Consider the following 20,761-nt stretch of genomic DNA (forward strand, 5'->3'; position numbering starts at 1 on the left):
CCGGACGAGCTTTGAGTTTGGGTCTTTAACCGAGAATAACCATTGTAGAGGCTTGTGGTCAGTGACAATTGTGAAGCGTCTTCCGTAAAGGTAGGGACGGAAGTATTTTGTAGCCCATACTATAGCCAGCAATTCTTTCTCCGTTGTGCTGTAATGTTGCTCAGAACTGTTCAGTGTTCTTGACGCATACCCTACAGGTAGGTCAGAACCAATTTTACCTTGAGATAGTACGGCGCCTATGGCATAGTTTGAGGCATCCGTTGTGAGGATAAAGGGCTTATCATAGTCTGGGTATTTTAGTATCGGTTCATTGATAAGCACTGTTTTGAGTGTTTCGAAACTCTTTTGATAAGCGCTGTTGTTAATGTCTATCTTAGAATCCTTTTTGAGTCATCGGCTTTGCTATTCGAGCAAAGTCTTTAATAAATTTCCGATAGTACCCGGTGAGTCCTAAGAATCCCTTAATTTGTTTTGTTGTTCTTGGTATTGGAAAGTTTTTAATAGCTGTTATCTTATCGGGATTGGGTCGAATACCTTCGGGAGTGATGATATGGCCTAAGTAGGCTGTCTCACGTTTTAAGAATTCGCTTTTATCTAACTGTACCTTCAGATTAGATTTCTTTAGTCGTTCAAATACATTTTTGAGGTCTTCCAAGTGTTCTTGAAGTGATGTTGAGAATATGAGAATGTCGTCTAGATAGACAACTACATTACGAAGTCCTATAAGGACGTTGTTCATAGCTCGTTGGAATGTGGCAGGCGCATTTTTCAGGCCAAATGGCATACGTACGAATTCAAAATGTGCCTCTGTGCCAAAATTGAAGGCAGTTTTAGGGATACTGTCCGGTTCTACTTCAATTTGGTGGAAGCCAGATGCGAGGTCTAGTGTACTGAAATAGTTACATTTGCCTAGCTTATCCAGTAAATCTTCTATGTTAGGTATAGGATACCTATCTCCTATAGTCTTTTCATTCAAGAGCCTATAGTCTATTACCATTCTCCACTTTCTTTTGCCAGAAGCATCTAGTTTCTTTGGTACTATCCATATAGGAGATGCCCAGGGCGAGAATGAGTGGCGTATTATGCCTTGGTCAAGGAGCGATTGTATTTGCCGTCTCAACTCGTTTTTTTGCTCGGGCGGATACCTATACATTTTAGCGTGGACAGGAATTTCGTCGGTTGTCTGGATTCTATGTTTTATTTGATTAGTGAAGGTTAGGTTGGTGCCATCAATATGAAAGATAGACGAGAATTCCTTTGCTAAGTTGATAAGGTGGTATTTCTCTTCGGAATTCAAATGGTCTGTTCGTAGGAGGTCTACGTCAAATGGTTTCTTATCAGTTGCAAAGTGGTGGAGATTTGTTTCACCTGAGGTCTGAGTATCAAACTGCATTAATTCATTAGCAGGGAGTGGATGAGAAAAGGTTAGCTTGATATCATTGGGTCTTTTGTTTACAATAGTGCATGTGAGAATACCCTTGTTAATGGTATATATTGCTTCAGGAATGTAGATATCTGTACCCCAAAAAAAAAAAAAAACACTTCGTGTTAAAAAATTAACGTCAAGAGTTACCCTCCACAAAAAAGTACTGATATAAAAAAAAAAGACGTCAATGTGGGACCTCCCTTCTACATTAGCTCTTCTAAAGAAAATAATAATTTTCCATCACTCCTACATCAATTTACCTTGCTGTTGAACCATTGATCCCGGATTACGAAACCTAGATCTTGACCGCAGTACACTAATGAAGATAACAATGTTAATTGTTTTGTAATTTTCATCAGTGCACTGCGGTCAAGATCTAGGTTTCGTAATCCGGGATCAATGGTTCAACAGCAAGGTAAATTGATGTAGGAGTGATGAAAAATTATTATTTTCTTTAGAAGAGCTAATGTAGAAAGGAGGTCCCACATTGACGTCTTTTTTTTATATCAGTACTTTTTTGTGGAGGGCAACTCTTGACGTTAATTTTTTAACACGAAGTGTTTTTTGGGGGGGATATCACTATTTTTTGCTGTAAGTACTTACCCATCTAAGTTCATACCTAGACATTTAGAAAAATAAATGAACCTAATTTTTAATAGATACCCACGTAGTTGCTTCAGAAGTAAGCATATTCAGTATTTAGGTAGGTACCTACATATGTATCAACTCAGATTTCAGAGTCTATAATAGGTTGATAATAAATATAATTCATGAAGCGGTCAAACTTTCTTGACTTGGCGGGGCGGAGCGCTACCGCGCTCCTTAATAGGTAGTTAATACATGAAATGTATATCAAAGTTTTGACTCGATTGGGAATTGAACCAGTATATTCCTCTTTCAAAGGCGATTTCAATTGAGAAAATAGGTGAGAGATTAAGGTAGAAGTTATACACAGGGCTAAGCTTTAGGTTAGGCTAAGCTTGAAAAATAGAAAGAAAAAATTCGAAAGATATACCTACCTATTTTTTTCTTCTTCTATTTTTCAAGCTTAGACTATCCTAGACACAATACATCCCATTTAAGGGTTCTATTATTAACCCAGGCAATTGGGCATGCTACGGCACTATTGTAGCAGTTGTTTCACTGGTACAAAAGCACTAAATAAAAACGGCTGTGAAACACTCATCTTTTGTATGTAGGTATGTACCTAGCACCTACGAAGAAAATAATTATGTATCTGACGTGCTCAGCGCCTCAGCATAATATCAAAAGAAAACAACTTTAAATAAATTGGCCAGTAACTTAAATTCTCGGAAATCAAGGCTGTCTTTCTCCTATCCTGTCTTCCTTTTTTTAACACGAAGTGTTTTTTTTTGGGGGGGATATCACTTTTTTTTGCTGTAAGTACTTACCCATCTAAGTTCATAGAGATTTAGAAAAATAAATGAACCTAATTTTTAAATAGGTACCCACGTAGTTGCTTCAGAAGTAAGCATATTCAGTATTTAGGTAGGTACCTATGTATCAACTCAGATTTCAGAGTCTATAATAGGTTGATAATAAATATAATTCATGAAGCGGTCAAACTTTCTTGACTTGGCGGGGCGGAGCGCTACCGCGCTCCTTAATAGGTAGTTAATACATGATATGTATATCAAAGTTTTGACTCACTTGGGAATTGAACCAGTATATTCCTCTTTCAAAGGCGATTTCAATTGAGAAAATCTCCAGAGAAAATAGGTGAGAGATTAAGGTAGAAGTTATAGGTACACAGGGCTAAGCTTTAGGTTAGGCTAAGCTTAAAAAATAGAAAGAAAAAAATCGAAAGATATACCTACCTATTTTTTTTATATTTATTCAAGCTTAGACGATAGACACAATACATCCCATTTATGGGTTCTATTATTAACCCAGGCAGTTGGGCATGCTACGGCACTATTGTAGCAGTTGTTTCATTGCTACAAAAGCACTAAATAAAACGGCTGTGAAACACTCATCTTTTGTATGTAGGTATGTACCTAGTACCTACGAAGAAAATAATTATCTGACGTGCTCAGCGCCTCAGCATAATATCAAAAGAAAACAACTTTAAATTGGCCAGTAACTTAAATTCTCGGAAATCAAGGCTGTCTTTCTCCTATCCTGTCTTCCTTCCTTCTTTCATTACTTCTTCTTCTTTTTTTTTTTCATCAGCCTCGTTAGCTTGGTTGGTAACGAATCTGCTTTTTAAGCGCTAGGCCGCGGGTTCGATTCCCGTTCAAGGCGGATTTTATCCTGAAGAAGGACAAGTTTAGGGGAGTCATGGGCCACCCAACCGCTCGGCCACTCGAACCTCTGAGTTTTAGACGCACAAAACTTCTTTATTAATCAATTCGATCGAAAAGTTTGAAATTTTCCCCTAAAAGTCACTTTTTCCTCCCTAGCGGGTCTCCCTTTAGTGCTAAGAAGATGAAACCAAGATAACCCAATAACCCACGTAGTTGCTTCAGAAGTAAGCATATTCAGTATTTAGGTAGGTACCTATGTGTCAACTCAGATTTCAGAGTCTATAATAGGTTGATAATAAATATAATTCATGAAGCGGTCAAACTTTCTAGACTTGGCGGGGCGGAGCGCTACCGCTTTGCTAACCGCGCCGACCGATCGATGACCGCCATCTCCTTCGGGATAAACTCTCCCTCGCACCGAAAGCCGTCCAAATCGATTATAAATAAAATTTCCGAGAACGCCATGGTGAAATAACGAAAGACTGACTTATTTTTCAAGTTATTCAGCACTTCTGGTCTTTCGGGTCCTACGATCATGACGGTCTATTCGTATATTTTTTTTTTTGCGGGCGTGGCCTATCGGTATAAGGAAAAAAAATGGCGGCTATTCTGGGGGGTTCAAGAACTCGAGACCATAAGATCTAGTAAGGAACGAGATCAAACCCACTCGTCGATAGAGACGAAGTCTAGAAATGATGATGATGCTATCAAAAACCACCAAGTCCGTACAGGAAAATCTGCCGACGCTACATATCATACGACACAGAGTTGATCGGCACCGCATTCAAGCGATTTACTCTATCGGTATTACAGAGCAAACACACGTTGGATCTAATATGTTTCACATGCAGTGTAAACCTCATTTTGTTTCTAGTTGTTCCGGCTCACTTGAATTCAAGCACAAGTCAAATCTGGCAAATATCAAATGCAGTACAAACTACATTTCATATTCATTCGATTTCGTATAACTTCCATCCGATCTTTTCTCTACTCGTATTTTTTTTTCTTTTCAGCTCTTCTGGTCTTTTGGTCCTGTTTTACAGTTTTTACGTCCTAGACGGAGATTTCAAAAAAGGTAGGTACAGCTAAATGATCAAGACACTAAAGACAAAATGTACTTACGACAAGGCTAAGATGAGCAGGGAAGTCATGTATCTGAAGTGAGTCTGGGATTGGAGTCTCAGAGATGATCTTTGTAGCTGTTGGTAGTTGCTGAAGAGTTGTCGTGAAGAAGGGTGGAGGATTTCCGGGGTTGGAGTCTCCGTTTTCTTTGGGATCTGTAGGCAGGTTCGCTGGTGAAGCTTTAAAAAGCACCTTCGTCCAGGTAGACGTCGATTCGGCTACTATAGGTTGAAGTCCAGGAGGTTCACTAGGTGAACTTGGAAACGATTGCTTCGTTTCAGCCGCAGATCCTACCGACTGCGCCAATTACGTTTCCCGGTCAGGAAGCGTTTAAAAAAAAAACTCAATTTATTTTATTTTGAAAAATAATATATTGAAGAGTATAAAATGTTTATTTGAATAAAATAACACAATGATCTGTCGACACTCAATAGCAACTCTTGAGGATGAGAATCTGAAGTCTGATGGAGAAGTCAGTCTATTTATATGGTATTGTTATCAGAGAAATGGACCAATATCAGGGACACTTAGTGGAGGGGGAACCCTTCTAGTCCTTAGGAATGTGAGTAGTGAGTTACGTAACACGCGCGCGGGATATTGTCCGGCCAGAGTGTATCTTCTCACGCCGCATACGTGCTAATTGTTGGTAACGCCGCGGCAAATACTGGGGACGAACGACGAAGGGACGTGAGCCTTGTCCGCCATCGTTTCGAGATATAAATTGAAGTAGAATACCTCCAATAGCGGACAGTGCGCCCGCTTTTCGACTCCCGTCTTTTTGTCGATCACTTTCTTGTGGAATCTGCATTCGTCGGCTCTGATGAATCTGACTTTGTGGGCGGCGCGCCGGTACCAGTAGTAGGTCGTCCGATCGGTTACGGCACACACGACGGACGATGGGATAGTATCATATAGTATGTCGAACTTTGGAACATTGAACATCTCGATGTTCACGTACTGATCAGCTGTGGCACCCCGTCGCCCGAGAAGATCTCTCTCCAAACACCCGCCTTTGTACCCGATGCGCTTCGACTCCGCCGTACATCGTCTGATCATTTCATCGATATGTGTGTCGATGGCTTCCGGCGGAAAGTCGCACGAAAAATTCAGCTCGGACAGCCCGTGTATATGTTTCGTCCAAACTCAGTGAAAGGCATGTAGTAGTCTCCGTGTAATTCCTTATCAACTTCCAATTGGGTGATAGTTTCGGTCTGTGCTAGAAGGTTCGTGTGTTTTGGTGTTTTCGGGGAAATGCTGGTTTTGAACTGAATAGGTATACTTGCATTGTCGGAATATAGTAGATTACTTTTGAAATCAACTTTTAGTCCTAAATTCTGTAGGTTATCTACACCAAGAAGGCCATCGAAGTAAGCATGGAAATCAAACAGGTGTAGTTTCATGTTACCAGGAGTATTGAAAATTTCTGAGTTAGGGATGGTAATACAGAATTTTCCTAGAGTAGAACCATGTGCCGTACGTATTTCAAATGGTTCTTTCCGAATGAGTTTTTTGAAGTGTTTAAATGCTATAGAAGGTCTGATAAAAGATTTGTTACTTCCAGTATCAATCAATAATTTGATGTCTAGCTCGGGGATAGTAATATATGGAAGATAGGAACCATTATTTAAGTTTGTCAACTCGAATGTATTGTTTCGGCTAAGGATTGAAAATCCTCTTCTTCTTGTTGTCCTACAGGAGGATTTTCATCTAGACAGTATTCGTTGTCAGGAGCATCAATTTCGACAAAGTCTGGGTCAAATTGAGAACTCTGTACATACGAATCGTTGATATCTGTGTTCAGGTTAAACACTTCTTCAACAATGGGACCTGTGTATGGTCTGTTTCCTGGATTCTGAAAGGGTCTTTGTTGTTTGAACTGGTGAGAACTTTGTATAGTTTGTACGCCGGACATAGGTGTTTGGCGTGATAAGTGTGGTTTAAATCCTGGTGGTCTGAAGGGTTGTGTTGATGTGGTTGGTCTATTGTTTTGATAGTTAATGTTGTTTTGTTGAAAGGGTCTTTGTGTGTTTGCACCGTGTAGGAATGTGGGATTGTTATACTTAACATGTACGTTATTTTGTTTTGTATGATGGTGTCTATGATCTAACCTAGGTGTAGGTATAATATTATTTGACATTCTTTGAGTGTGCTCATACTGATAATCATTAGTTATCATAGCTAGAGCTTCTACTAAATCGCTGGGCTTCCTATATTTAAGGAATGCTCTTATTGGTTCTTTGCAACCATTGGTAAATGATCGGACAAAATGTACTTACGACAAGGCTAAGATGAGCAGGGAAGTCATGTATCTGAAGTGAGTCTGGGATTGGAGTCTCAGAGATGATCTTTTTACTTTATAAGCACTTTTGTGATTCGCGAATTCCGCGAAAACCGCGAATCGCAAAAATTCGAGTGAGTAGTCGGATTATACTTTAAATTTAACGTAGAAAACGAATATGCAATAAAAATAGGGGTTCTAATTTAAAAATCCAAAGTTAGTACCCGATTCGCGAATCGCGATATTGCCAAAATGTCCGCTTCAAAAATCAAAAAGTTACGGGTTTTTTTGTTTTTCGAAATTTCGAACAGGCTCCGAGAAAATCAATTAAAGCATAAATTCTGGGACACCCTATATATATATATAAAAAAAAAAATACTCCTCTGAAAATAAAATATACTTGCCGAAAGTTTTTTTTTTTAGTAATTTTGATTTCAACCGGTGTACCTCGGTAATCTGGCGGTGCACCGGTTAGAATCCAACGCATTCAGTCAACCGGTGGATCCAAGGAAGTAAAAAAACTTTTCGCCTCTTTCAGAGCTAGTCTGTAAGGAGTTGAAGTAAGTACTGCAGATGTGCCTCTTTTTCTGTTAGTTCTTCTGTCTTGTGTAGCTTTTGGAATTGGCATTAGATTGGCAGGACTAACAGAGTAGGAGGAATTATTAGATGTGTCATGGTGAGTTGTTATCACTGGCTGTTCAGTGATGCTCGAAGTCCCTGGCTGGTCAGCCGACATCATACATAATAAGTGATTCAGCATAATTATGAGCTAAGAACGTTCAATATAACACCATACAAAGATAGTTCGAGCTATGGAAGATCAGAAAAAATATTTAACCACCATCTCTCCAAAATTAGAGTTCTTATTGAGCAAGCATTTGGCAGACTGAAGGGAATATTCCGGAGAGTGAAACATCTAGAGTGTAAGAAAATAAAATAATCAGAACTGATTGTACTTGCATGTATTCTACACAACATTGCAATAGATGCAAATATTGACATAACCTATGAAGAGGACATCGATAACGATGATTATAATGGATCAAGTGGCACAGCAAGGAACGAGGTTGATAACAATGAAAGGCAGAGAGATAAGAGGGAGGCAATTGAGTATAGAGAGTTATTGAAGAATAAGCTTCTAGAGCAATTTTTTTTTTATTTAAAAAGATGAGTGTTTCACCGCCGTTTTTATTTCGTAGCGATGAAACAACTGCTACATTGGACGCTTGTGGTCTGACAACTCGCGGTGTTCGCGAAATCCGCGAATCCTATAATTCATTTAAAGGTACGTGTGTGAAATACCAAATCATGTTGTCTTTTACTTCTAAACCTTGTGGTGATAATATTTTTTCAATTCACTTCATTTTTGACAGTTCGCTCGCATAATCCAAATTTCATGTTTGAGCTATCAAATCATTCTATTTTTTCACTTAGGTATAACATCAGCTAGAAAATAACAACAAGCAATAGAACTTTATTTTATCTGTACAGTAGGTATTTCTAGAATCTAGAGGAGGTGTTCAATGTGTCCCCCTCCGACCTGTACACATAATTCTGCACGATGTACCCAGTGCCTATGAAGAGCTTCAGCTATTGCCTCTCGATCCACATCCTGACAAGCTCGAGTGATTCTTTGTTGTAGTTCTTCCAGAGTGTTCACTGGAGTTTGATCGCCGTACACCTTATCTTTCAAAAAAAAAAAAAAAAAAAAAAAAAAAAAAAAAAAAAATTAACCCATTGGACACATTAATTTTATATCTTCTCTCTCGTAGTACGATCTCACACTGCTAGCCCTTTTTTTCACATGCTTTATTGAACAAATAAACAAGAAGGAGCCCCTGTACGTTTTACCCTCGTGATACGGCTGAAACCTGTTTGAATTTCAGTAATAAAAAAAGCGTCTTTTGTAAAAGTTGGGCACTATTTGTAAAAGTAATATGTACCTATTGCTTAGTACCTACTGCTCGAATATACATACATTTTTTTTTTTTTTTTTAAGAGGTTTGACAGAGGGAACTGTAACTGCTATGGTCTTATCGTCCCGAAATCGAAGAGAGAAGGAAGACAGGATAGGAGAAAGCCAGCCGTTCCGAGAACGAACATTATCCCAGCAGGATAAAATCCGCCCCGGGCGGGAATCGAACCCGGGGCCTAGCGCTTACAAGGCAGACGCACTACCAACTAAGCTAACTAGGCTGGCTGATTACACTTCTATTCCCCCACTTTTTCAATTTACTCATCAAATTGTACGACTACAACTTCTTCAACATTTCTTTCGTCAGCTTGTTGTGGTTCCATTGCTGCCACTTGTTGGTTAAGGATATGACATTCCATCTTCAATTTCTTTGCTTTGTACTCGGCTAGCTCCAACCACTTTTCAGACTTGCGGATTTCCAACTCAAGCCACTTTATTCTCATCTCTTCCAGTGTGAGTGAAGTGGCTGAAGTTGAATGAGAAAAGAGAGTGGACGCTCTCCTTTTCTTTGCTGCCGGGTGAGGGGTACTGGAGGGGCCAGGAGTGACATTGGAGGGGTCAGAAGAGCTGATTGAAGCAGGGCTTGGTGGCTGAAGGAATGGAATGGGTGTACCATACGACTCCACCAGTCCAATCCCTTGGACTGTGTGTGAATCAGCGCTGATTATTTCCAACACCTTTGTGTCCACCTCATCCAAGACAACAGAGTACCCTCCAGCAGATCCTGATTTTCTAGCATTGTCTCTCTTCTCCTGGAAAATTAAAGATGAAATACAAATTAATAATTAAAAATTAGCAGTAGAACCCATTTTCCTTACATACATACACAGCTACCTACTTAAATTTTTGCCCCTAGATAGCCATCGCCCCCTTTATCGCTCCTTTTATTGATCGCCCCCCATATCGCCCCCTAAGGCTTCATCGCCCCCAGCCTCTTTCAGAGCTAGTCTGTAAGGAGTTGAAGTAAGTACTGCAGATGTGCCTCTTTTTCTGTTAGTTCTTCTGTCTTGTGTAGCTTTTGGAATTGGCATTAGATTGGCAGGACTAACAGAGTAGGAGGAATTATTAGATGTGTCATGGTGAGTTGTTATCACTGGCTGTTCAGTGATGCTCGAAGTCCCTGGCTGGTCAGTGATGCTCGATGTCCCTGGCTGGTCAATGATGCTCGAAGTCCCTGGCTGGTCAGTGATGCTCGAAGTCCCTGGCTGGTCAGTGATGCTCGAAGTCCCTGGCTGGTCAGTGACTTCTGCGGGAGCAAAGTCGACATCACCAAACACTGAGGGATCCAAGGGCACTATACCACAAGCGCGAAATCCATTGATTGCCGTTGATGGAGTTGATGCTTTCAAATAAGCTTCGGCAAATAGTGGACTCATTTGAAATTGAGTAACAGATCTTCCAGGGTTGTTTCTGAGGAATTTCTCAATGGCTTGGACAAAGAATGTATTGAGGGGCTGCATAAATGACACATCCAGTGGTTGTAACTTATGGCTACAAAGGGGGGGAAGGCAAATGACTGTAGTATGCATTTCCTTCGCTCGCTCAAGGAAGTTTACATTCTTAGTGTGAGTACTATCTCCATCCAATATAAGTAGCACTGGATCATCTCTTGTCGGCCTCACGAAACTCAGGAAGTGTTCGAACCATGCAGTGAACAGGTCAGTTTGCATCCAGCCACTTTTGTGAACTGAGAACATGGTTCCAGGTGGAGCACCATCTGCTAACTCTGGTTTCATTCTTTGTCTAGGAAATATTACCATCAGTGGCACAAAGACTCCTCCTGCCGACATGCAGATGACAAAAGTTGACAAAACACCTCTCTCTGCTGTTGTGAGGCTCCCAACTTGTCTTCTGCCCTTCAAAGCGAACACTTTTGAGCTTTTGGACTGGACTGTTGTCAATCCAGTCTCGTCAACATTGAACACACGGTGTGGTGGGTACACTCTATCTTTCTGCACATCAGTCAGTATGTTGAAGAATTTGGTAACATTTGGCCTGTTGAAAGCCCTAGCTCTGGCTTGAGAAGTTGCTTCCGGTTTGCGAATTCTGGGGAAAGAAGAAAATAAGGGGTAAAAATTAGTTCATGTGGTAATAACACTAATGACAATTTTTTTTATTCTTTTCCAGATCTGTAGCAGATAGATTTAACCTGAATAAGGGACATGCACACAAACTTCTGATGTTTGTAGCTAGACTTATGAACAAGAAGATCAACACATGGATATCCTGGCCAACAGGAGAAAGGGGCCTCAGAAACGTTGAGGGTTTTGACAACATTCCAGGCAATTATCTCAAGGGTATTTTTGGATGCCTTGATGGCTGTCACATAAGAGTTGCCAAATCAAAAACTGACAACTCTCATATTAACAGACACCAATATCCGAGTATAAACCTGCAGGCTATTTGTGACTCTAAAAAGAAGTTTATATAATTATATATTCTGTGGTTGGCCAGGATCAGCCCATGATTCCAGAGTTTGGCAGAATTCCCCTCAACACAAAAAGTTAGAGGAAAAAAGGGCTGCAATGTTAGCACCAGTGGCGTAGCGTCCATATAAGGCGTGTATGGCGGCCATACACTCGAAATTTCACTCAAATACCCTTAAATATTGACTTTAAAATAAAATTTGTTTGGGGCACGGTTGGTCAAACAAATAAAATTTGAACTGTCAAATTTTATTTGTTTGAGTTGACTGCATGTTATAATTTGTTGGGTTGACTTTGTGTTCAAATTATTCTCATTGTGTTCTACAAACGATTAATTGACTTCGTGTTCTTAGTAATGAGATTAATGAGTGTCTTTTCTCTATTTTATGTTTCATAGATATACCTACCGTTGGTATACAACTTTAGAATTTGAATAATTTATGTTGCATCTGTTTCTATTTTTGTTTTTACTTTCTATTATCTAATTAGATATTTATTTTACTTTTGCTGTTGGCTGTGTGATGAACTGATTTTTCTTTGTGTATTATATTTATATCTGAGTGATAAGTGATCTGATTTTTTTGTTTATATTTATATATTATTAGTTCAAAATGAAAAAGATCCTACATTTTATTATTTGTGTCTTGATTTATTTATTTTATTGCTAATTAGTTCAGTAAAAGATAGATGTAAATAGTATGTATGATTACCACATTGCACAGATTTTCCATAACATATACATTACAAATTTAATTATTCCTACCCGGAACTGATGGTGGATCTGATTTGTGTGGAACAGAGACTATCACATCCTCCATGGATTCAGTATGATCTGTGTAGACAAAAATTAAAATTATTATTAAATAATTTAAAATTTATTAATCCAATTCAGGGAAATCAATTTTTTATTCCTACTCTGCTAAACAAACAAAATAGCTGTTCTCCTAGTTGATTGGCATTAGAAGATCCCCCAGGTTATTATTTTCTCTGTAATTGTGCTCTCTTATGATGAGCATGAATGCTATCACTCCAGTGCATGAAGAACGGAAGAACCACCTAATGTTATTTCAAAAAAAATGGTTGCAAGTTAAGGGGTCATTTTTTACCTGAAACTGATGGTGGGTGTGATTCTTGTGGAACAAACACGGTAAATCCTCCATTGATTCATCAAGATCTATGTGGGGCGAAAAAAATGCACTATTCAAATTTATTCTACATACACTAGCAGTTTTCCAATGCTGCACTAGTATGAGAATTGAAATAAAAATAATAATAATAATGATAATAATAAAAATAATAATAATAATAATAATAATAATGAATTGAAAAAGTTACCCTGAGGTAGGGATTGCACTAGAGGTGAGTGTGCAGCAAGCAAGGCTGTTAAAGTTACACCACATGTCCTGACAAAGTCATAGTGTGAAAATACAAACCTGTGAAAAAATATTTGGTTTGCAAACACTAAAAGTCTATATGGATTGGTCAAGCTGACTGTTCAAAAAGGTTGCAAGTTAAAAAGGTCTTTTATTTACCTGGTGCTGCTGGGGGAACTGGCGCACAAGGGAACTGACCGAGGGGAGGCAAAGACTGTGAATTCCTCGTAAGATTCTAAATCATCTGAAAGGACAAAACAAAATTTGTACATTTTTTATTTACAAATTTTAAAAACAAAAATTTGTAACAAACAACATAACAGAACTATAAAATAACAAAAAAATTTAAAAACAAAATTTGTACATTTTTTATGTACAAATTTTGTTTATGTACAAACTTATGGAAAAGGAATAATAATAAAATTATTATAATGAACATTTAACCCCCTCATGTTATGACTGACAGCCTTGTGACAATTCATCAAACTTCTTACAACAGTACATTTTCTGTAGGTACTGTATAAATATCCTCAAAACAGCATCTATGTCCAATCTACCAAAAATTGAAATACTATTACATGACTATTGATACCAAAATAACTAATTGTGTACCTGCAGATATAAACCTGAAGCCCACTATGTCCATAATGGCTGTATATTGCTCGGTGGTTCGCTGGTAAGTTTCCACAACAGCTTGGGCTATGGCAAACATAACTTGCTCTGTAACAGAAAAATATGTAACATATATCACAATTGAATAATTCCATTGTCTTAATAAAATGCAATATTATTGCTGATCATGTTGAAAAATACAGCATGTTTTTTTTAAAGGTTTTAACATTAGGACTTTAAACAGCATAGGTTATTTGTCCCAGGAAAGCAAAGAGAGAAGGAAGACAGGATAGGAGAACGCCCTGGTTCAAACTTTTGAGAGAAAATTACGCCCTGGGCGGGAATCAAACCCATGGCCCAGGGACAAAGATTCAGGAGCACTATATATTGAGCCACCTGGGCTGGTGAATCATGGGTTCAGATGGATTTCTCTATGTAATGAACTTATGTTGATAACTTCAAGGTCTGAAAAGGATGCTATTTCTAAGATGACAACAGCACATGACTCCTGAGGGGAATTTGGGCAAAAGTTGGCATTTCAGAAGAAGATCAGTTATAAATAATCAGTTATCTTTCCTTAAAAAAATATAAATAATCTGTGGCGCTCACAACAACACTCAACACAAATAAAATCTTACATAGAAAACGCAGGTTCTCGTTTCTCCACAATTTCCATCTCTGAAGTATAAATATCACTTCCAAATTCTTGGCCAGCACCTGAGAGCTATGTCTAACTGATGAGTTCAAATAAGAACGAAACGCGTCTTAGGCTGCTCCCAGGTGTTGGCCAAATTGGTGACCCCGACGTGATCTGAACACGCAACTGACGTGATGGAAATTAGGAAACTTGAGAGCCCTCATCTGGACTTGACCGCGTCCTGGCTGCGCACTCTACGCAACCCAGCACGTTAATACACCTCTGCTCGCGGGTTCAGAGCACTTGCACAGGACTCGGCACTCCAAGTCCAGATGAGATCACGCCACACAACACTCCCTTCCCGCCCTGCCTCGCTGCACGCTGCTTAATTAGTGACTAACGCTGTCACTTGGGGGGGAGTACTGTGGCGCTCACAACAACACTCAACACAAATATAATCTTACATAGAAAACGCAGGTTCTCGTTTCTCCACAATTTCCATCTCTGAAGTATAAATAACACTTCCAAATTCTTGGCCAGCACCTGAGAGCTATGTCTAACTGATGAGGTCAAATAAGAACGAAACGCGTCTTAGGCTGCTCCCAGGGCTCTCAGGTGTTGGCTAAATTAGTGACTGTAGCGCTCACTAAGAGCTTGAAAAAATATACTTTCGCACTCCAAGTACGAATTTACATGTCTTGATAATTTTATATCCCTTGAAGAAATGAAGCATGACGCATTACATCATAACAACGATCCATCATCAATTAATTATTAATTCCTTGATCATCAATTCGGTATTACCCAGGGCAGAAAGTCTATTTTAAGATTCACCAATTTAGCCAACACCTGAGAGCAGCCTAAGACGCGTTTCGTTCTTATTTGAACTCATCAGTTAGACATAGCTCTCAGGTGCCGGCCAAGAATTTGGAAGTGATATTTATACTTCAGAGATGGAAATTGTGGAAAAACGAGAACCTGCGTTTTCTATGTAAGATTTTATTTGTGTTGAGTGTTGTTGTGAGCGCCACAAATCAAATCAATAGTCCCTACATACTCTCCCAAATTAATTTTCGTATACCTCACCCAAAAACAAGAATCGACCCTAATATAAAGGGTGATTCAGAAAGAACGCCGAATTTAAAAGCACTATAAAATGCAATTTATTTTGAAAAAAAAAAGGAAAAATAATCTATTCTCTTCAGGAGACCTTGAGGTTTCGTCCAAACGAGGCCAAAGGAAATTAGACAGCATCGCACGGGAAAAATAATCTATTCTCTTCAGGAGACCTTGAGGTTTCGTCCAAACGAGGCCAAAGGAAATTAGACAGCATCGCACGGTAGCGAACTCCATTTACTGTGACAGCATTCCCTTCTTCATATTCAAAAAAGAAAGGACCGATTAAACCGCCGCTCCAAATCCCTCACCAAACCGTAACTCTCTTAGGGTGCATTTCTCTTTCTTGGATCACCCTTGGGTTCTCAGATCCCCATATTCGGCAATTTTGCTTATTAACAAATCCGTTTAAATGGAAATGGGCTTCATCGCTGAAAATTATGCGCTTAGCAAAACCCTCATTAAAAGAACTCTGTAAAAGAAACCAAAAACATTCCTTATGGCAACATAACCTCAATGATAACAGATCACGAAAATTGCTAAAACAATGATGCCAACACAAAAAAAAAAAAAACGAAAATGGCGGCATTTTTAAATTCGGCGTTCTTTTTGAAGCACCCGATACTATTTTACATTCCATTCCACCAAAACAATAATCTTTTGAAGTCCCCAATCTTATCCGCCATGAAAATATATAATGAACTTCTGGAAAAGCCCAACATTTTCGAAATAAAATAATCCTAGTATGATTGTAGTACGTACGTATGTGAGTGTGTGTGTTTGTGTTTGCTTCCTTGTTTGTTTGTTTACATGCGTGTACCTATGTAAATGAGTGCAGAATGTGCGAGTGTGTGTGTATGTAAATAGTGTCAGTAATTGCTTACAATGATGAACTTAGTCCATTATTGTGAGTGTAGTCACTAAAGCAAAAAGAAAAAAAAAAGAAGAAGCGTTTCAAACTGGGTGTAGGGTTAGGCGGTAATAAATTTAGTTGGATGGGGGTAGAAGTGTGGGGTTGGGGTACTCACCATTTCTACGCTGATGTCTATGTGCATCCAAAGGTGTCTGTAGGATAACATCAGTTTTTCCATCAATTCTGATTTTTACTTGCAACATTTTTACCAAACGATGAACGACACTTTCAAAATACCAAACTACTAACAAAAGTAAACAAACCGCAAAACGTGCACCGGGAAGCTTCAACCTGCTCTGGAGGCGGTGGATTTCAAGATCAACCCGGTTGATTTGATGTAAAGTGAGCAATAAATGGGAAAAAAAATGGGAAATGACTCACTTCTCAACAGTGAAAAAATCCACCGGTAGGAAAAAAAAACTCCGATTTTCCAATTGCCGGTGGATTTTTGAAAAATGGTGCACCGGCTGATAAACAAAATTAGTGAAAAAACTTCCGGTTGTTGGTAAGTTCATGCCTTTTGGAGGGGGCGTTCACTTTTTCTGTCATCAACTTTCCAAGAGCATATAAACGAATTCTTATATACTCTTGGATGATTAATTTCATTAGATCAATGCGATAGGAAATGTAATTTATTACTTCCGAGCAACCTGAAAACACACTTTCATTGGCAATAATGTTGTTTACAACCTTTTGAACAATGTGATTGATTTTGCCTTTGTTCAAGTGAGAAATCACTTTGAAGTCGTTAGTGGCAAGAAAAAGTGCCATCTCAGTTTTATTAGCAATCACAAACACATACTTGGTAACGCACACAAGGCCGCCTCTGTTCAAGTTAACAAGAGTGAAGTAGTGATCCAAGCTGGAAGAAGAGTGGTCGTTTTTTTTTGTTTGTATAGACTCCCAATACAATCAGTACAATTCACTTTTGGACTAATTTTCCTAACAATAAAGCCACAAATATAATACAAGACACAGTCTTTCAGATGAGTCTCCATGTCTCCAATTAAGCTCACATTCAGCTCTTCATCAATAAAGTCAACATCCTCACTTTCACAGCTCTCTTCAATTCTTCTCTTTCTTCTCCATTGTATTTCAAATACATTACCAAGAAGTTGGTCACCTTCTAGGATTGAGCAGTTAGCGGCAGTAGACGCTGAAATTTCGCTGACAGGTTTACTTTCCTCTTGTTCCTTTGCCGTTCAAGATGCGCTTTACTCAACCTATTGGCGAATTTCAAACCAATAGTGTCCTGAAGGTTGAGAAGTTGTTCGACATACTCCCATTTGATTGCTTGTACTCTGGTAATGCCGCCACTGGTCGCTACTCGATTAAAGTAGCTACTCAATTGTCCTCACGAAGCTGAGTGCAACCCGAACTCCAAGCACAGAGTCGAAAAAAAAACACTGCCCTGCCAGGAATCGAACCCGGACCGCCTGCGTGCAAGCCTAGTGTGATACCCACTCGGCCACGGAATTTTATCTTTTTAAGTTCAAAATGTGCAATTTTAAAAATTGGCCCTGTTAGCTGTACACCGTGTCTATTATTCGTCCTTTTTGTTTCCAATGTCGAATCCTTTTCCTTTATAAATACTTATAGGTACCTTACCTGTTGTGTATTTTCAAGCCATAATGTTCAATACGAAGTTTTTCGAACAACTCCAAGAAATGTGGGTCTTCCACAACTCGGAAAGGCACCATCGCGCTAACAATAAATTTGGAAATTGTATATCCAAGCTCTCTTTGGTTTAAGTTTATTTCAATATTGTTTGATGATTAATGCATTTGATGAACAGGCCCTTAACTTACAAGGGACTCAGAGTTCTCTGTCTCGAGGAGTTTTTCAACTTGATCGAGCTCTTGACAGCTCTTGATGGGAAAATGTTCCAACCACATTTTGATGTGATGAGAAATAGACTCATCTGGAGTCTTTCTTGCTACGTTCATATTGCTCTTGATGTTCCTAACCTCTTCAAGCAATAGATTTTGTGTGACTTGAATGTCCACAAGTTTTCCTTCATGTTGACATCCCACATGTTGTGGCCTTACCAGAACCATCCAACCCTTATGAAACAAATAATCTGTCTTAATCTTAATGATTTGCAATCAATGAGTAAGATGAAAACGAAAACTTACTATTAAGGGCTTCAATTGCTTGAAGAATGCTGGATTCTTTCATCTCCGAATCAGAAGCTAAAGCATTGTTGATGGTTTCTCCTGAAAAAACACATATCTTAATAAGAGCGGTTTTCTGTTTGTTTGTTTGTCTGTAAGAGGTTGGCGTCTAAACGGTAAGTCGTAGAAACTTGAAATTTTGTACACAGGTTCATATTTTTATGGCAGTGGTTATAGGCAAGGTTGAAATTTCCTAAAGCCAGCCGTTCGCTAGTTATTTAAGAAATTCGAAATTTTTGGCCGACTGTGCGTGGTGTGTGTATGTGGATGATCTGTGTGTGGTGGTGAGCGACGCAAAGCTCGCAGGTATCCCGCTAGTAGGTAATAAATGTATATTAGTTTAATTATTTAAAATTTTAGGCTTTGTGACATTGCAGTTGCAGTTTACAATTTTTAAAATGTCTAGGTATTATTTGTTGTTGTTAATCGGTTAAGAACCACACTGGCTAGTATGACTCTGGGTGGTTTATTTCATTAAAGCTAGTTTTAAGTTTAAGCTTAAACCAAGCTTGTCCCAGGCCAATTATGTTTTGTGGGACCAACCATCACGAAGACTAGGGCTTTTCATTTATCAGCCACCACACCCCTACAAAACACCATCTGCCTAAGCCGGTTAAGGTCCAGTTTAAAAACCCAGGGTTGCAGATTTGTATGTCTCCAAGTGTCTTCGGAAAGTTGATCTGCTTATTTTGTACACCTTCTCTGCCTCTCTTTGTGACATGGTACCTTGGGAAATGGCTCTGAGACCTGCTTTGAGATCATTTTCGGTGATCGGCTCGCGCGTTTTTCCGGTCTTGCTTCTCGGCATTTTTGAGACCTTAAACAAAATAATAATTGTACTAAGGTAAGTTCTTTACTTTAATAATAAGCAAGACATATAATTTCCCAGGACTCCTAGGATAAAACTCTTGTCTCAATGAACTCGGTATAATGACACCCAAATAATAAAAAGAAAAACAATTCCAAGCCTCGTGTACCATGAGTCAGCCTTAAATTAGTCCTCCTCTTGGCTAAAGCTAAAGGTACACCATCTTGTACCTTGAGCCGGCTCAAGGTACGTGACGTCTGTTGACTCAAGGTACACGAGTTACACTATTTTTTAGAAAAAAATCACAGTAAAAAAGTAAACCTTCTACACGAAAGATAATTATACCATTCTACTCACCAGACTATCTGCAGCCCACAGATAATACTCTCGTTTGCGTCACTTCACTAGAAAAAAAGTATAAAATCCACAATGTGTAAGCAAAAAAATTACTTTTTGTCTGAAAAAAAAAATTAATCGAACATGTTTTCTTAACATTTGTTGAACATCTACTGAAATGAAATCCAAACAATAACAATGAATTTTACACGTGTATTGAGTTCGGTTTGAAATCTCTAGAGCGCAGCACAGTGCAGATATAGCAAGTGGCTCAAGGTACACTGGCTTCTAGGTACAACACTTTCCCCTATACGAGCAAAAGTTTCAAACTAAATATTCATACAACATTTCAGAAATATGTGTTGTAGAAATATGTTAATTTCAATCTTGATAGAATAAAGAATTTTAACATGTTGAAATTTCAATAACACCTGAATATTGCAGAAACTATATAATATTATAACTTGTACAACATTTAAAATTAATTATTGAGATAATATTCATTTTATACTCATTATAATTTCAACAATCCCTCCAAGTAAAGCTAGCTTGCCGGGGGGACTTGAAAAAGAGAGTACACCAGCTAGTCTCGCTGAGGAATTAAAAAAAGGAGTAGACCAGCTAGCTTGCCGGGGGGACTTGAAAAAGAGAGTACACCAGCTAGTCTCGCTGAGGAATTAAAAAAGGGAGTAGACCAGCTAGTCTCACTGAGGAATTAAAAAAGGGAGTAGACCAGCTAGCTTGCCGGGGGGACTTGAAAAAGAGAGTACACCAGCTAGTCTCGCTGAGGAATTAAAAAAGGGAGTAGACCATATCAGTGATTTCTTTTTGGCAAGAGGTTCACCTTCCCACCATCTTGTCTTCTGAGGATTTCTCAGAGACGAACGAGAAAAAAGTACCATCGAGGATAGTGATGTTGGTACTATTACCTTCACCAGTGATAGTGAAGGTTGACGATGACATATCCATATCTATCTCTTCTCCAACTGATGACTCACTTGGATTCTCGTCGAAAATATCACTCATGCTTTTATTCGGGAGAAAAAATGAAAAATGCTGAAGAGCTCGGACTGCTCGGAAACGGTTGAAACAGTTCTGAGAAAAGAACTTCTTTTGCTATTTCTTCACCCATGAAAACTCTGGTACCAGCCAAATTAAAGTACCCACCTATTTATTTTCACTTAGCCAAAAGTGTAAAGGCCCGTTTACAGGCTACGTCTTTCGTACGTTTTTTCTAACGGAAAATCCTGGTGGTGGTGGTGGTGGTGGTGGTGGTGGTGGTGGTGGTGGTGGTGGTG

At 38.9% G+C, this 20,761-nt stretch overlaps 2 protein-coding genes and 1 long non-coding RNA gene across 6 annotated transcripts in view; all 3 read right to left on the reverse strand.

Moving 5' to 3' along the window:
- LOC113467844 overlaps positions 1-15,847 on the reverse strand; it is a 30,034-nt gene extending 14,187 nt beyond the window's left edge. Inside the window, exon 1 of the long non-coding RNA XR_003391784.1 lies at positions 15,406-15,847. This is a non-coding gene — a long non-coding RNA (uncharacterized LOC113467844). The remainder of the gene's footprint in view (positions 1-15,405) is intronic.
- Positions 7,457-14,069, reverse strand: LOC103510160. 3 transcript variants are annotated; one of them, XM_026824274.1, is made up of 5 exons: positions 13,480-14,069; positions 13,027-13,111; positions 11,902-12,668; positions 10,001-11,114; positions 7,457-7,622 (listed from the first exon to the last, which is right to left on the reverse strand). In XM_026824274.1, the coding sequence occupies exons 4-5, from the start codon at positions 10,856-10,858 to the stop codon at positions 7,581-7,583; spliced, it is 900 nt and encodes a 299-aa protein (XP_026680075.1). In that variant the 5' UTR covers positions 10,859-11,114; positions 11,902-12,668; positions 13,027-13,111; positions 13,480-14,069; the 3' UTR covers positions 7,457-7,580. The 3 variants fall into 3 exon arrangements, with proteins under 3 accessions (XP_026680075.1, XP_026680070.1, XP_026680077.1); XM_026824269.1 differs by having other exon boundaries at positions 11,902-12,326; positions 12,601-12,668; positions 13,027-14,069; XM_026824276.1 differs by lacking the exons at positions 11,902-12,668; positions 13,027-13,111; positions 13,480-14,069 and having other exon boundaries at positions 10,001-11,206.
- Positions 15,848-15,859: 12 nt separating the features above from the next.
- On the reverse strand, positions 15,860-19,883 carry LOC103510167. Of its 2 annotated transcripts, none has more exons than XR_003391783.1 (4): positions 19,046-19,883; positions 18,281-18,361; positions 17,754-18,159; positions 15,860-17,368 (listed from the first exon to the last, which is right to left on the reverse strand). XR_003391783.1 is itself a non-coding variant. In XM_017444480.2 (4 exons), exons 2-4 carry the CDS (start codon positions 19,125-19,127, stop codon positions 17,945-17,947), a joined length of 378 nt encoding a protein of 125 aa, XP_017299969.1. In that variant the 5' UTR covers positions 19,128-19,136; positions 19,485-19,883; the 3' UTR covers positions 15,860-17,944. The 2 variants fall into 2 exon arrangements, 1 of the variants encoding a protein (XP_017299969.1); XM_017444480.2 differs by having other exon boundaries at positions 15,860-18,159; positions 19,046-19,136; positions 19,485-19,883.
- Positions 19,884-20,761: the final 878 nt, after the last annotated feature.

The sequence above is a fragment of the Diaphorina citri genome, unplaced genomic scaffold (assembly GCF_000475195.1).
Source record: "Diaphorina citri unplaced genomic scaffold, Diaci psyllid genome assembly version 1.1 scaffold25, whole genome shotgun sequence".
Taxonomy (NCBI): Eukaryota; Metazoa; Arthropoda; class Insecta; order Hemiptera; family Psyllidae; genus Diaphorina; species Diaphorina citri.